The 16,437-nt window shown below is 41.7% G+C and overlaps 1 protein-coding gene across 1 annotated transcript in view; it reads right to left on the minus strand.

Annotated features, from left to right (window-relative positions):
* Window positions 1-16,437, minus strand: part of VWDE (von Willebrand factor D and EGF domains) — a 59,620-nt gene that overhangs the window by 31,068 nt on the left and 12,115 nt on the right. Inside the window, exons 3-9 of the mRNA XM_039522953.1 lie at window positions 10,256-10,487; window positions 7,661-7,717; window positions 5,734-5,993; window positions 4,621-4,710; window positions 3,195-3,339; window positions 2,234-2,448; window positions 1,775-1,848 (exon numbers count right to left, since the gene is read on the minus strand). Coding sequence (XP_039378887.1) covers window positions 1,775-1,848; window positions 2,234-2,448; window positions 3,195-3,339; window positions 4,621-4,710; window positions 5,734-5,993; window positions 7,661-7,717; window positions 10,256-10,487 — 1,073 coding nt within the window. The remainder of the gene's footprint in view (window positions 1-1,774; window positions 1,849-2,233; window positions 2,449-3,194; window positions 3,340-4,620; window positions 4,711-5,733; window positions 5,994-7,660; window positions 7,718-10,255; window positions 10,488-16,437) is intronic.

Below are 16,437 nucleotides of genomic sequence, written 5' to 3' on the forward strand. Positions count from 1 at the left end.
CACAGACTTGAGTTCAAACTGATCCTTACCCAACAGCAATGGAACAGCAATGTGCATATTCTTGGAGACACAAAAAATGGTTTAGCTTAAACACAAGTCGTAGCTTTTTTCTCAGGAGGGAATTTTCTGTTCCTACATGGATAAGCATTCAATTTACTGGTATTCAATTAAACAAATTGAAGATTGTTTGGTAGCTAACAGTATATCAGGACATATATTGTGTCTGAAATTTAACTAAAGCATACATAGTGTTTCATTTTTGCTATATACACAGTGACCTAGTAAACACAGTGAATATGTGGTTGGGATGGCCACCCTACCGGGTTTGCAAGGTATTAGCTAGTGATTCACTAAAGACAACTGCCCTGTACTTCTTGTTCCCAGCTTGTAAATAAAGAGGTTGCATTGTTTTTTTTCCAAATCATCAGCCTTCCTCTTTTTGGCAGCTTGATTTCAGCTAGAGAATGCCATTATGAATCACAAACAAGCCCAATCCTGCCGTATCTCCATGGTTAAATTGCCCACTGAAGAAAAGTATCCTGTGAAGCTAATTCCCACTGAAGTAGGAACAACAGAATCAAGATCATTGTTTTGTTTGTTTTTTATTGCTAGTAACATAAGGCCCTCTGTGATGAACATGCTAATAAAATCTACTACTCATGTGAGATTGTGCTGCAATACAGTTGGACTCAGGAAAGGAAACTCTAGCCCCAATATACACTGTAAGGCCATCCTGTAACTGACCCAATCCTGGTAAGAGAAGTTGCATTTCTCCCTTCCTATATGGGGTTCACTCTGTGTCTCCATACTATGTGTGGATGAACATCCTTGTTTGGGGGGGCCACATGTTCCCTTCCGCTCGGCCTTGTTACCCTGACAAGAACCAATGGGGACATTTTTTCTGTTGTGAGGTGCATAGTTTCTCCTGCATGGATTCTCTTCTTCCTTGACCCTCCCCATGCAGTGGAAATGCCATAGAAGAGGGAAAAGTACAACAGAACTTGCACTCATTGAGGGCACGGAAGCTGCTCTGTCCCTGTGTGAAAAGGCTTTGTGGTGATGTGAGAGAGGCAGCTGGGTATATGACTGGCTCAAACAGCATTAACCCATACAGCACTTTGCTAAGTAAATTATAGGTAGTTGCTAGGAGATTGTGCTGATCAGGGGCGGCTCTAGAAAGTAGGCTGCCCCAAGCAGCGCGGAGCGCTGCGCCGCCCTTCCCCGGTCCCGCGGCGGGTCCCCTCTTCCCGCGGCTCCGGTTGAGCTCCTGCCGGCATGCCTGCGGGAGCTCAACCGGAGCCAAATGCCGCCCCCCCCGGGAAACGGCCGCCCCAAGCGCCTGCTTGGCGCGCTGGGGTCTAGAGCCGCCCCTGGTGCTGATGGAATGGCAGTTCACCGTCTCAACCTCTCCCATTCAGCCAATCCTCCTGAAATGTGTGGGTTTTATTGTACACACATAGAGAGTGTGAGCAAGAGCGTCTACAGGTAGCCACCATTCCTCTGCTGGCATGCTCCACCACAGCAACACTTCACAGGGAACAATACAATTTGCCTCACTCTATTGCCATGCAGCGAAGAAAAGCATTTTGCCTTTAGAAATACAAATAATAGAAGCATTACTATGAAGCCTGTACAAACTGAAACATGTTTATCCCTATTGTTTTGGGGATGAATGTGTGGAGGAGAGGGGGGAAATGTACAATAAGCAATTTAACAGTGTTGCTAATATAAGTTCATGAAATCACATAATTAAAAGTAGCAATCCAATGATTACCTGCCATCAAATGTAATTATATGTGGGTCAGTAAATGAGTAGCAGTAGGCAGAGGGAAGATCCTTTATTGTAATCTTCAAAACAAAGAGATTCACAGTAAGTAACTGTTATCAAGCCAGGCAATAGATTACATAATCTATGTACTAATACTAATATCACATATTAGTTACTGATCTTAAAACACCAGTTTGCTTTATAATCAATCCATTCTCAAATCTCTTTCCAAACTTCATTTTTTACTATTCTCAGTGGTGATGTTAGCTTAAAAATATTAATTTTTTTAATTCAAAAGACAAATAGCTCCATTCAAATGAAAATGTTAAGATGGAAAACTACTCCATTAGAAATTACAGTGTGACTCAACACAACCCATTGAAACCAGTGGAGGTTCAACATTTTATACCAGCTGAGGTGCTGGCCCTATCTTTTTAAAAAGATTTTAATGTGATCATTTTCAACCTGTATGCCTTCTGGGATGTAATGGTTCCACAGGAAATTGTCACTTAATATAGGTTCCACCATAATCTTGGTAACTCTGTCTCCATCCTGAGCAAAATCTGTCACAGCAGTGAAATGAACAATAACCTGGCTACAGGTTCCATTAATGCAGGGTTTCTGAAGAAGATCCACATCACAAGAAGAAAGAGCCAGGTTTAAGCCTAACTGCTCTTTACCTGTTTTAATGAAAACCAATCATTAGTGACTCATTTAGAGGAAAAATCAAATCAGAAGGTTTTTTTTCCCTTTAGTATTTGCCTGAGTAACCAATAGAGATTTTGCTGGTAGTGTGTAAGTAAACAATGAAAGAGTCAGGCCTTCTACTTTCATGATATTTTGGTAATGCTAAAGCTACCTGGATCTCCATACACAGATAAGCTATTGGTCTTGGATTCTACATCTATAATCATATATACAAAACCACAGATCCAGTCCTACAGTCTTTCCACAAGCTAAACTTTCATGGAAGACAACAGGAGTTCTGCTTGACTGCAGAAAAAGTATAACAATGGCCAAGAGTTAAGACTGCAGGACTAAGTGCTATATTAGTTAAGAGCAATGCAATGAGTAACGGAGTGAATCCTTCATTCTGAATTTTCTTTGCTTGCACTGGCTGATGTGACAAAATTAGCAATGTGCAAACACAGGGTACAGTCCTATTCCCATTAAAGTCAATGGCAGGGAGCTGATGAACTGCCCATAGAAGTCAATTGAAAGCCTTCTATTAATTGCAGTGGGTGTTGGATCAGGCCTTTGCTTCCCAAGACCTTGAATGGAAGCAGATTTGACCTATGACTTTTTTGTGCTACTACATACTATCACATAATTTACAACAACACCAGAAACATCTGAAATCTAGAGGGAAGGTTTAGAAGTACATATTCAAAGTGGGAAACATAATAAAAATTAGGACAATACTTACCTTCATCAATAGTATTTAATTTTAATGAGATTTTGCAGTCATTTTCAAGTTGGCTAAATTTGGGACAAGGAATAGGAATTCTACTTTCTATTGTCAGTCTGTATTCTTTTCCATCTTCTGATATATTGAGTGACTCAGGATGCAGCTGGCATATAAAAAAGAATGCTAAGAATGCAAATATTTACTTGAGATTATCTTACTATGTGAACTACAGTAATAACATAAAATTGCATTTTCTGTATAACTTTTAAAAAGTTAAAATACAGTTTTTACAGCTGTATAAAACAAATATACTGTCTATAAAGTTGTCTCCTAGTCAAAGCAAAATCCTGAAGAAAACAAAACATAATCTTTCCCCTAGAACCTGTCTCTGTAAACTAGCAATATAGATCCTTGTATAGTACACATAAGAGAATATGGTTAGAGCTAATTTACAAAGAAACCTTAAATTGGGCTATCAATATAGGGTCCAATTGTGCATGTAAAACTGTGTGGAAAAGAAAATATGTTCACATTTTACAAAGCACACTGCAGAACTTCGTAGAACATTGGTCCTGATCCTGCAGAGATCTATGCATGTGCTTAACTTTATACACTGTGAGTAATCCCACTCACAGTGCATAAAGTTAAGCATCTATATAAGTCTTTGCAGAATTGCGGCCTTGATCCCTAGCCAGTGGAACAGTCCCTAGGGGGCCATCTAGCTGGCATCAGTGACTGCAGAGCAATGGCGGTTCCAGGCACCAGCGCTCCAAGCACATGCCTGGGACGGCCAGCCGCGGGGGACACCCTGCCGATCCCTGTAAGGGTGGCAGTCAGGCAGCCTTCGGTGGCTTGCCTGCGGGAGGTCCACCGGTCCCGTGGATTAGGTGGCAATTTGGCGGCAATTCGGCGGCGGGTACACTGAAGCTGTGGGACTGGCGGACCTCCCGCAGGCAAGCTGCCAAATCCACGGGACCAGGGAACGCCCGCAGGCAAGCCGCCAAAGGCAGCCTGCCTGCCATGCTTGGGGTGGCAAAAAAGCTAGAGCCACCCCTGTTGCAGAGGCATAAAAGTAGCTTAGGAGGCACCTTTGCCTCCCCCACCATCCATGGAACTTGAGCTCAGCAGAGTTGAGGTTTGTTCCTTATTAGTTCACTATCAATCCATTTGGAGTGTCCAGCGATCATACATTTTCTTGTTGCTTACTTCGTCCCACCTTCTCTTCATTTAGCATCTTTCGCAAGTGTGATTAGAATGAAAAAGCACAAAAGAAATAAAAGCATTTGAAGTTGAGTTCTTTCATCATCTACTGATGCCAGAGTATTTAATAGGCAAATAACAATCTTTTAGAATACTTGCACTATTGCTACAACTGTAATTAACAACAATAATTAGAAAAGCTTCTGTTGCAATAGAGTAAAATATTGTTTCCTTTCCAAAGTACCTTAATGCCAGCAAAAAATTCACTGCTCTCAACAGGTGGGCTTTGTATATCTGGTTTTTCCAAGAAAAAAGTAGAACTGCTACAGAAGATCTGTGAACAAAGGTAAAACAGGAGTAACAGAGCAACAGTTTTTTGGATGACCATGTGGCCTATGTAGGATTACTAATCAACTGGCCTTCTGTTTGGCTACTAATGCAATGTCGCTACCAAACAGCCCAGGTAAAATGGTAGGAAAATGTTTTAAAATCTTGTATTTTTTGGAGGGGTGCTGGAACAATTTGTATAGTGGGGGTGCTGAAAGCCACTGAACCAAATTGTAAACCCTGTGTATGATGGAAACCACTTCAAGCCAGTAGCACCCCAGCACCCCTAGTTCCAGCACCTATCGGGGTGGGGTGGGGTGGGACTGAGGAGAGAGCATTAACCCTCATTTTAACATTTATGGGTAGAAAACATCTTGTTTTTCAGGGATTAACACCTCTGTTCTTATAATAGGGGATCTGAGGGCTTGATCCTGTTCCCACTGAAGTAACGGCATTACTTCAATTGGTTTTAATGGTGCAGGGCCAAGCCCTTAATGTCGGTGAGTGGTCAAGTGTTTCACTTTACATCTAATCAAAAAGACAGATCCTCACACTGCCCTGACCTTACTAATTCAGGAGGAGAAGTGCTTGGTGCTGAATCACCAGTACCACTTGCTGCAGCAGCTGGGCATTATAGGCTCTTACCTATGTACTGATCCATCCCAAACTCACTTAATTTACAGGATTTTACAAACTCACAGTAGAAGGTAGCAAAGATGGAAGTTCAAGCTAACAGGGGCACAATGCACACTGTACATAGACTGGCAGCCCCAAGACCATGATGGCAATAATCACTGCTGATGTACCCAGGAGGTTTCTGCACTCATATTGGTATCACTGATTATAAACAACAACTGGAGGCACAGTACTGCTGCCAAGAAAATGTATATAGAAAGATGTTGGTACCCTGCCTTTAACATTTACTGTTGCTATCTGCTGAGCATATATGAAATGATAGGTTGTTAAATAAAATGGCCATTGGGGAAAATAATATATTTACAAATATACAAAAAGATTCTATTAAACATACCCTGTCTCCAAGTTTGAGGCTTATGCCATCCAGTTCTAACAGTGAGAATGCCTGAACTGCTGTCTCTCGTCTCAGTTCTTCTTTGAAGTCTTCAGAAGCAAGCCTGGACCAAGTTACAATGAATCCCACTGAACTATTTGTGAGAGGAACATCAAAAGTACACCTTAAGTAAACACTGGCTTCAACCAACTCTGCCACAATTTCAAGTGAAGTAGGAGGTGGTGGTGATGGGGATGGAGATGATGAAGGAGACAGTCTACCTACCACAAAACATACAATGTACAAATAAAAACAAAACAAAAACATAATTTGTGAATTTCATTCTGAGGAGAATCAATATCAGTTTATGTTGACTGAGAAAGTTTAAATATCAGTTATAAAAGCAAGAATGTTTACTTTTTCCATATATAGACTTATTTTGCGATTACATTTTACAAAGTCAGTGAAATAAAGAAAACTGGTGAGAATCACAACAAGAAAAAATCTCTCTTTTCTTTTTGCTAGTTATTAAAATAAGAAAAATCCTTTTTCAGATATTGATTATTCATAGACTGGAGGGAAAGGTGAAAGAATTAAAGGAGATTTGATATTTTCTTTATAAGAACATTTGGATAGCAAAACTACCACTGCTTCTTCAAGAGAGGGGACGGGAGGAAGGTAAAATTGAGTGAAATAAAAGGCAACAACAAAATCTTGCCAGAGAGCCAAAAGTAACAGACAAATCATTTTGAATAGCTGAGAGGAACAATTACTTAGCCTGTAAACAAAACTAGGAATGGTCTAAGGCCTGGTCTATGCTGGGGGGGCGGGGGAGAGAAGAGGGGAATCAACCTAAGATACACAACTTCAGCTACAAGAATAGCGTAGCTGAAGTTGACGTATCTTAGGTCAACTTTCCTTGTGTCCTCACTGCACGGGGTCGGCTGCTGCCGCTCCCCCATCAACTCTGCTCCCGCCTCTTGCTGCGGTGGAGTACAGGAGTCGACGGCAGAGAGATCGCGGATCAATTTATTGCATCTACACTAGATGGATCACTACCTGCCAATCTGGCGGGTAGTGTAGACCTACCCTAAGTGTAGTGGAACAGTATGCAGGCAGCAGAGTTTGCAAGAAAGGGGTGTTGTTGATAACCAACATTTAGGTATGAAAGGAATCTGCAAATCAAAGTAAATTGTAAATCAACATCATTAACCATTATTATTATTTATTTAGTATTTGTGTATGGATTCATAATGAGAGTTACATTTTACACAACAATTACAATCTAAGGCCCTGCAAGAGATCACATGGAGAGACCTTAGGCCTCCAAGGATTTCCACTGAAAATATTGCCAGATGCACATGTGCAATCCCAGATTTATAAAAATATAAATATAATAGATTGTGACTAAACAGAAATATTTACTGAGGGTACATCTACACTGGGACCCCCCCTCCACCCCAGGCAATGGAAAGTCCAAAATATGTTGACAGTATCCCTTTCACAGATAGACATTGAGCTTTGTATTTGGTATAAGTGCATGAAAAAGCACTAAAAGCTCAATTTTTATTATAAACTATTAAACCTGAAAAATAAGTTTAATATTTTAATGTTCCTTTCAGAATGTCTCAGACCCTGGGCTCCAGCCCAAGTGGGAACACTTATGCAGCTATTTTTAGCCCTGTAGTGAGAGCTCTGAGAGCCCAAATCAGCTGACCAGGGCTCTAAGGCTCACTGCCATAGTTGTTTTGTTTTGTTTTGCAGTGTAGATGTACCCTGAGACACAAGCTGTTTCTTACCTGATCACTAACGGTGCTGTTTTAATTTTTTCTAGGCAAAAGGACAAGATACTTCATTTACCAACAACAAACATAAAAAATATAACAAACTCTTAATTATTAGATTCTGGCTATAAAGAAAATCTTGAAAGTCAAGACAAAATACTTACTATTACAGACACCTTCAGTTTTCACTTCCTCAGGATTACATGTTTGTGGTTTTGCTTCTGAAACAACAGTAAAGAAGTTGCTTAAGTAGTATATCTATAAATAGATTAATTATATACCAGCTCTCTTAAAATATTGCTCCATGTTAAGTAATGATAAATATAATCAAAACACTAATTAAAGGCTAACTGGTATCTGTGAACAGATCAATCCTCACAATCAGGATGACACAGTACAGTGATGGGAGTCAGTACAAAACCCTAAGATGGGCAGATCAAATAAATAGGTTGTGTCAAGGGGCAAGGAGCACCCACACTGCCCTCCCACACTGGCTAGTACAGAGACTCTCTTTCAGCGTGTACCCCTGGATTTTGGCTAGTGCACGCTCCTGAATAGGGATGCTTTTCTGAATAAAAGCCTAAATGCTTTATGGATTAATTCAGACCTATGACTCAGCTGAATTCCATGTAGATTAATTTTAAAAAACGATGGCTTAAGAGATATAGCATTTGTGAAATTACCATTGTGCAATTTGTGTAATATGCCGCAAGAAAATCTCTCCTGACTCTTAATAGGTACAACAGCATGGTGCCTTGATTAAACATGAAAATACTTGTACATTTGGAAACATTTTAAAAAGCAGCTAGTCAATCACAAGGTAAAACAGAAAAACTGAGATCCAACCACACTGAAACACTCATGAGTTAGCAAGAATGGGGAGCAGATTATGCTACTCCATAGTCCAATGTTACAAAGTTTGTATTTGTTTCTCATCTCATACTGGTAATCACTTTTTGAAAACTGGCATTTTGCAGCTGTTAAGTGCTAACGAGGAAACAGTTAGCAGACAAGGCAGCAAGAAAAGCAAAAGTAAAAAGGACTTTGCTTGTATGCTTCCAGTTATTAGGAAGAGACAGGTATTAGTAATGGGTGATTTGATCATTAGAAACATGGATAGATGGATTTGCAATGATCAGGAGAACAGCATGGTGACTTGCGTGCCCTGGTGCAAAGGTTGCGGATCTCTTAAAACATCTAAATAGACTTATGTGCAGTGCTGGGGAGGAGCCGGTGGTCATGTAGATGTAGGTACCAATGACATAGGGAGGGATAGGAGAGAGGTCCTGGAGGCCAAATGTAGGCTGCTGGGTAAGAGATTGAAGTCCAGAACCTCCATGGAAGCATCTCTGAAATGCTTCCAATTCCACACGCAGGGCCAGTTCGACAGGCAGAACTGCAGGGCCTCAATGCATGGATGAGACGATGGTGTAGGGAGGAAGGGTTAGATTTATTAGAAACTGGGGAAACTTTTGGGAAAGGGGGAGCCTATGCAGGAAGGATGGACTCCACCTAAACCAAAATGGAACCAGATTGCTGGTTAAATTCAAATTAATTTAATTTAAAATTAAAAAGGTTGTAGAGCAGTTTTTAAACTAAGGGCTGGGGAAAAGCTGACAGGTGTAGAGGAACACGTGGTTCAGACAGAGACATCCCTTAGGGGAGGATCTATTAATAGAGATTCTCTATGTCCTAGCAAGGAGGAGAGTATGGAAGATGATAAAATACGGGTAGGCTCTGATGAGAAAGAGTCAAATGAAAAAAAGTCTCATTCAATTACATCATCTAATGGGAGACAGCTAAAAAGTGATAAGTTTTTAGAGTGAGTATATACCAATTTTAGAAGTCTAAATAATAAGATGGGTGAACTAGAGTGCCTGATATTAAATGAGGACATTGATATAGTAGGCATCACTGAAACTTGGTGGAATGAGGATAATCAATGGAACACAGTAATACCAAGGTACAAAATATATCGGAAGGACAGAACGGTCATGCTGGTGAGGGAGAATCTAATGAAGTAAAAATCTTAAATGAACCAAACTGTAAAAAGAATGTATAAAATTGCTAGTACAAATCTAGGCCCCAATTAAAGCACATGCTTAAGTGCTTTCCTGAATCAGAACTCTGTAGCCCATGTGATAGGGCTCTGTACTGGCATAGGGATCTGTGCTAGAAAATCTAATTGCAGAATAAGGATACTAGCAGACACTTGGTAATTTGGCCCTAGTTGCAGTTCCCTTGGGAACAAACAGGTGTTCTTTACAGGAACTCTACAAAGATACTTTTCCAGTTCTTTTACCCCCCATTTATACAAATACATTTGTTATTTGTTGGTGTTTCCAACTTTAAATTTTTTTTATAAAATGTGCATTCTCTTCAGAAAGAAAAATATAGTTATAGCAAGACAAATAAGGTAGTTTACTAGTGGATCAAACCATTAATAACTGATACATGCGAAGCTGAATTTCTTGTATTTTTAAATACCCAATAACTCAACAAAATATATTCATACATATAATGTTATCTCACCATGATATCTCAACAAATTATTGATCGACACTATCAATATTACAAATAAAGGCTACAGGACAATTTTAAAATGCATATTTTCATTTTCAAATGTTTACACTCAGTAAGATGCCAAATCAAGCAAGGAAAAACACATTAAAATAATGAACGCTAAATCAAAAAAAGATTAAGATATATTTACTAGTACACACACAGATTTTGTAGAATGATAGGATGTGCTTCCTCACCTTCTGCACAATACCCCATGCATCCTTGGGTGGGCTGTAGCAAATAAACAAAGAATTCTCCACAGTTCCTCACACTGACAGGGATTCGGAAAAGGCAGCAGTCTTTTGTAGTGCTGAAGAAAAACTGCCACGTTGCACAAGCTGTTAATTGTTTGATCTCACCAGGTGGAGGCATGGATTCTGACTCCGTTAGAGATAACCAGATAGGGGCTTGAGTTCCACAGTGATTCATCTTTAGCACCAAAGAAAAGCAGTTTAAAATAGTTAATACAGTACCAAGCTGCTCTAGTGTTTAATGCAAGATACATATGCTTTCAATTATTTTACTGCAATCGCTTTTAGTAAATGGGGAATTCATCTCCACATGGAAAATGTGTGTTGTGTTTTTTCATAGTTGAATGCAAATACACAATATTCATGGTGGCAGGTTTGTATAATTTTTGGTAGTACCCAGAACGGGTCCAAGCAGAGCCATCCCGTCCATAGGACGGACCGGGGCAACCGCCCCAGACCCCATGCTTCAGGGGGACTCAGGGTCCAGGCAGAGCCATCCCAGCCATAGGACAGACTGGGGCAACCACCCCAGGCCCTGTGCTTTGAGGGGCCCCACACTTCAGGGAGACATGGAGGTCCAGGGAGGCCTGGGAGGTTAGCAGGGGGCCTGGCGCCGGCAGCAGCGAGCAACCCGGCCCCAGCCCACCCCTGCTCCACCCCCTCCCTGCCCCCATTCCACCCTTTCCCACAAGCCCTTGCCCCACCTCTTTCTGGCTTCTGCCCCCTCCCCAGAGTGATGCTGGGATCCAGCGGGGCGGAACAGGGTGGGGAGGACTGGGGATGGGTCACTCGCTGCTGCCAGCACCAGCCCCCTCCCCCCGCCCCAATCCCACCAGGCTGCCCTGGACCCTGCATCCCCCTGAAGCCCCCCAAAAGCACGGTAAGCCCAAACAGTGGTGGAGCCGGGCCCACGTTCCTAAATATTGGTGGAGCATGGGCACCGCGGGCCCATATAACTCACCGCCTATGACAATATACACAAACATTGGGCAAGTCACTTAATCACTCTATCCCTCAGTTCCCCATCTTTAAAATGGGGATAATAGTGCTTCCCTATCTCACAGCATTCTTCTTAGGACAAATTCATTAATGTTAAGAGGCACTCTGATACTGCAGTGATGAGCGCTATAGAGAAGCCTATACATACATTTTAAGCCATGCTGTACTTCATCTAACTAATGATTCTACTGGGCATAAATTGCTTTTCTCACCTGTGGGTCTGCACAAGTTTCACTCTTGTCAGTCCTCCTGCTTAATATACATGTAAGGCTGCCAAGGGCAGATTGTGAGATGGTGTGGGCTGCCATGCCACACAAATGAAGAAGACCCCTGTGCTCTAAATCTCTGCCATTGACCTATTGTGATAACTGAGCGTACCAATTTATCCTAATTGTGAGTTCAACTGCAAAAAGTGAGTGTAAGTTAATTAGATGTTTTAATAATCTAGAACAACAAATATTGATGGGAAAAGGTGCAAAAGCAAGACAGAAAGGCCTACTGATGTAACTCAGGGACTGTGCTGACATCATGCCTGGTAAACAAGAGAAGTGGGGAACCAGAAATCAGTGAACCAAAACTGGTGTGGCTGAAACTAGGCCTAACTGGACAAAATAAGGAGTAGATGGGCTAGTCCACCCACCACTCCCTTTTGGGGTCCTTAAAGAAAGAGACTTTGAGAGAAAAATTGACTACCAGAGAGAGCTTCACTACTTCCTGGGACCCCAGATCTTCTTCACCCTAATCCTGAGTAATGCCTGACAAGACCAGGCCAGAGAGAGGAAGCCAGAGGAAATCTCCAACTTCACTGGCTCCAGATAAATCCCAGCCACTGGCTGGGATGCGAGACTTTGTTTCCCTCACCCCCTCATGTGTCCTTTTCCTTCCCTACCTTATTTTGTCTCTTTCCTCTCTCTCCTTTTTCCTTCTGTGTTACAAGAGTCTGGCTTAGCTGGGCAAAACTGCATATTCTGCAACATTGCCATAAGTCTGTGACCAAGAAGGCAGCTAAAAACAGTGCTTTAAACAGCCTGATACTGGTACAAGTTTGCCAGATCTCGGAGTGGTTGATATGACCATGTACTGAGCCCATGTTTTTTTCAACAGTGAGGTTACAAGTGAGAGTCAACATCACAGACAGAAGCTGCTTTTTCTATCTTTACAGTTCTTTCCTCTCCCCCTTTTCAATCTGTCTTGTTTTGTCATCTTCAGAAATGGGATCGTTAACAAGAGCAACAACAACTGTGGCCCATCTCAATCAAACTTCTTCTCTTTTCCTCAAAAGGACAATTATTACCACCTATGATACCATCTAAGACTGTCAAACCAGGGGGTTTCATTCTAAAAACTCTCCAGATAAAGGGAAGGGGAACAAGGTATATAGTTAAGAATAAAGTCTTACTTTCAAGTTCGTTAACTGTTTTTCCTTCGGTTTTATATCTTTAATAAAAGGTTAGAAGGATTTTTAATGATGTGTTTGGCATGGTAATAAGCAGACAGAGGTTTCTGTAAGCCAAATGCCAAACCTTGTTTAACACTGTTTAATGTTGGCCAGTGACTGGGTTATGTTAACACCTTTCGCCCATATATTCCATCTAAATGAATACAACAGATCTGCTGTGTGATCTTGTGCAAGATACTTCACCTCTTTGTGCCTCTGTTTTTTCTTCCACCACTTTGCCTACCATGTCTATTTATGTTGCAAGCTCAGTAGAACAGTGATTGTCTCTCATTATATGTTTGCACAGTACCTAGAACAAAGGGGCTCCAATTTCATTTGGGATCTTTAGATTCTAATGTCATATTCAGGCGGGCTCAGGCTTTGGTCACCCCTCCTGGGGCCATGTAGTTATTTTTGTTGTCAGAAGGGGGTCACGGTGCAATGAAGTTAGAGAACCTCTGCACTACAGCAAAAGAAACTGGAGCATGAGAGAAGCCTAAGCTCTTTGGGGCAGGGACCAACTTTCTGTTCTGTGTTGTACAGCACCTAGCACAAGAGGCTCTGGTCTATGACTAGGGCTCCTAGGCACTATGGCAGTACAAATAATAATAGCAATAATAATAAAGGTAATGGTTCTGAGTTTACCAGACTAAGCACTCATGTTAAAAGGTCCCCTCTCTATATATTGTGTGCTGTTGAAAGATATTTGAGAAGAAACACCTTGAGGACATAGGTATATTATTTTTTCTCTTTCTCCAGAACATTCATTTTACAATTAAAATGGAAAACCACCTTGCTGCTAAAGAGTTAGTGCAGTGGTGTTAAAACTAGCACTTAGAAAAAACTCACATGAAGATCATGAACCTGAAATTCTGAGGTTTGCATGAACTTTGGAGAAGTCTCAGTCTGCTCTTCTCCAGCAGGATCTGGGATCACCTTTTACCTCAGATGACTTCCTGATAGAGTGAACTCTGATGGCCTACAAAGAATTTTTTCTTATACAGACTCACAAGCCTACCACAGAATATCATGATCTCAGAAGGAAATTTTCTCCCTTGAATCTAGGAGGGCATGAGCCCAACATTAACTTAGCAGGTGAACAGTGTCCTGTGAGATGAGATTTTGCTTTAAAGAAAGTCTGGAACAGAGTGTTTGGCAGTCTTTGAATCTCTGGCAAAGAGTTCATTGTAGCTCTAAAAGTTTTCTAATAGTCAGAGGGACTGAAAATGAAAGAAATTTTCTACATAAACTTTCATTTTTTTACTTGAGTTGTTTTATTTTGGCCATGAGATTAGATATATATACACAGATGTGTTGCTGTGTGAGTGTAGAAAAACAGTTTATAGCTTAGGTAAAGAGCCAGGTTTTTTTCAACCATCAGCTATGTTCTGACACTCTCTATATTGGATTGTATATGTTTTTAAAATGTGTGGTTTTTGTTTTAAATTAAATATTTGGGTTTAAATTTTCAAACTGGCCTCTGAAAATATACCAAAAAAACTGAGTGAATACCTATTTGTTTGCACAACTACGGCAGTTAGATGTGCAATTGTCCAATCAACGTACTGTCACAGGGTTGGGGAGAATTTGGGCCCAACTTCATCTGTGCCTGGTTTACCCCACACATCATGGGAGTGACAGTCCAGAAAACACGTGACTGACAGCTTGGCCTGCTGAGAGATAAGCTACATCCTGTGCTGTGTGGAAAGAGAGCTGGCAGGAACAACAGTGTGGTGGGAGGCTATGGGGAGGAGGTGGAGAAGGAGCCTAGGTAAGTCTTGGCAGAAGGTGCCAGAGAACAGGCTTAAAACCTGGTTACAGAAGGATCCCAGGGAGGAGAAACTGTTGCATAGGTATCTTAATGCCAGACTGGGTAAGTGACCCTTTTAAACATACCAAAGGTTATTTTTTAGAAATCATTTATTATGGAGATGCTGGTTGTGGCTTCACAGTTAAGCCTGAGTTCCAGTTTGAACTTAGAGCAAGGATTCAACTCTTTGTAATGTATGAGAAATACAGTGCATCTTCCCACAAACTTACAGTTGTGAAAACAGAATACAAGTATGGAGAATTTACAAGTAATTGATTAGTTTGTGTTAAACCCAATCTTAAATGTGTCCTTTAAGAAATTTAGTTACTCTGTCTTTTCTTTGTTCTGAAATATCTTGTTAATGGAGTAGTACAGAAACTTCAAACATTTTACACGGTTAACATTAATTGAAATATTGTGCACAAGTTATATTTGAAGAAATTAGGCTCCTGGGGTATGTCTACACAGCAGTTAAACATCCCTGGCTGGCCTGGGTTAGCTGACTCAGGTTCGCAGGGTTCAGGCTGTGGGGCTGTAAAATTGCAGTGTAGACACTCAGACTTGGGCTGGAGTCTGGGCTTTGGGGCTCTCCCCAGTCGTGGGGTCCCAGAAATCGGGCTCCAGCACAAGCCCAAATGTCTACGCTGCAATTTTACAGCCCCGCAGCCTGAGCCCCGTGAGCCCGAGTCAGCTGACAGAGGCCAGCCGGGGGGTGTTTAATTGCTGTGTAGACATACCCTTAGTGATTATTGTTTATAGTCACTATGACTACATGGGCTACAGACAGCGTAAGGTCAACAGCTCATGTAAGTCTTAAGTGGAGCCATTGTGATAGCAGAGGTAACGAGCACCACTCCTCCTCCATAGCTAATTTCCTCCATAGCTAATTTGCAGGTAACAATTCTATTGGTTATAATGAATTAGTGATGTAAGGAACATGGGACACATGTGTCAAGAGTTCTCATTGATGGATGACTCGGCTCATCTATCACTGTTCTTTACAGATTCTGTCAGCGATTCTCAAGCTTCATTGCACTGCGATCCCCTTCTGACAACAAAAATTACTACGTGACCCCTGGAGGGGGAACAAAGCCTGAGCCCAACCAAGCCCTGCTGCCGTGGACAGGGGAACCAAACCCAAAGCCCAAGCCCCACTGCCCCAGGTGCGGGGGCCAAAGTCGAAGCCCAAGGGCTTCAGCCCCAGGTGGAGGGCCTGTAACCTGAGTCCTGCCACCCAGGGCTGAAGCCCTTGGACTTTGGCTTCAGCCCTGGGAGGTGGGGCTTGGGCTTCAGCCCTGGGCCCCAGCAAGTCTAATGTCAGACCTGGTGACCCCATTAAAATGAGGTCATGACCCACTTTGGGGTCCTGACCCACTGTTTTAAACCATAGTTGTATACTAGCTTGGGGATCAGGGCTTGAAAAGCCCCCCATGATGCCGCTGCTCTGGCTCCGCTCTGCACCAAGGCAGCACTGCTGGAGGATCTGAGGCATGAGCATAGGAGTCCAGAGATATCAGGCTCTGAGAGTGAGCTTCCCCTGCCCTTCCTTTCATATAACATCGGTCTCTGTAACACAGCCCTCTACACTAATAAATCAATTGCAAATGAAGAGTCAGAATCACTGTTACACTTCAGCTGCTTTGTGGTGCTCTTAAGACACATAACAGCTATAAATCCCTTTTAACCAGCCAGCATTCTATGGCTGTTTTATTCTGCATTGGTGTACTGGTGAAGTTTTAAAGTTGATACAACATATTTTCAAATCATTAGAAGAAATATCACATAGTAGAATTCTCTTTTCTTGTTTACTATGACATTTTTAATTTAACAAGACCATGGAAATTCCAGGACAAAACTCTGTTAAGATGGAGTTAAGGTTGA

This window comes from Mauremys reevesii, linkage group 2, assembly GCF_016161935.1.
Source record: "Mauremys reevesii isolate NIE-2019 linkage group 2, ASM1616193v1, whole genome shotgun sequence".
Classification (NCBI taxonomy): Eukaryota; Metazoa; Chordata; order Testudines; family Geoemydidae; genus Mauremys; species Mauremys reevesii.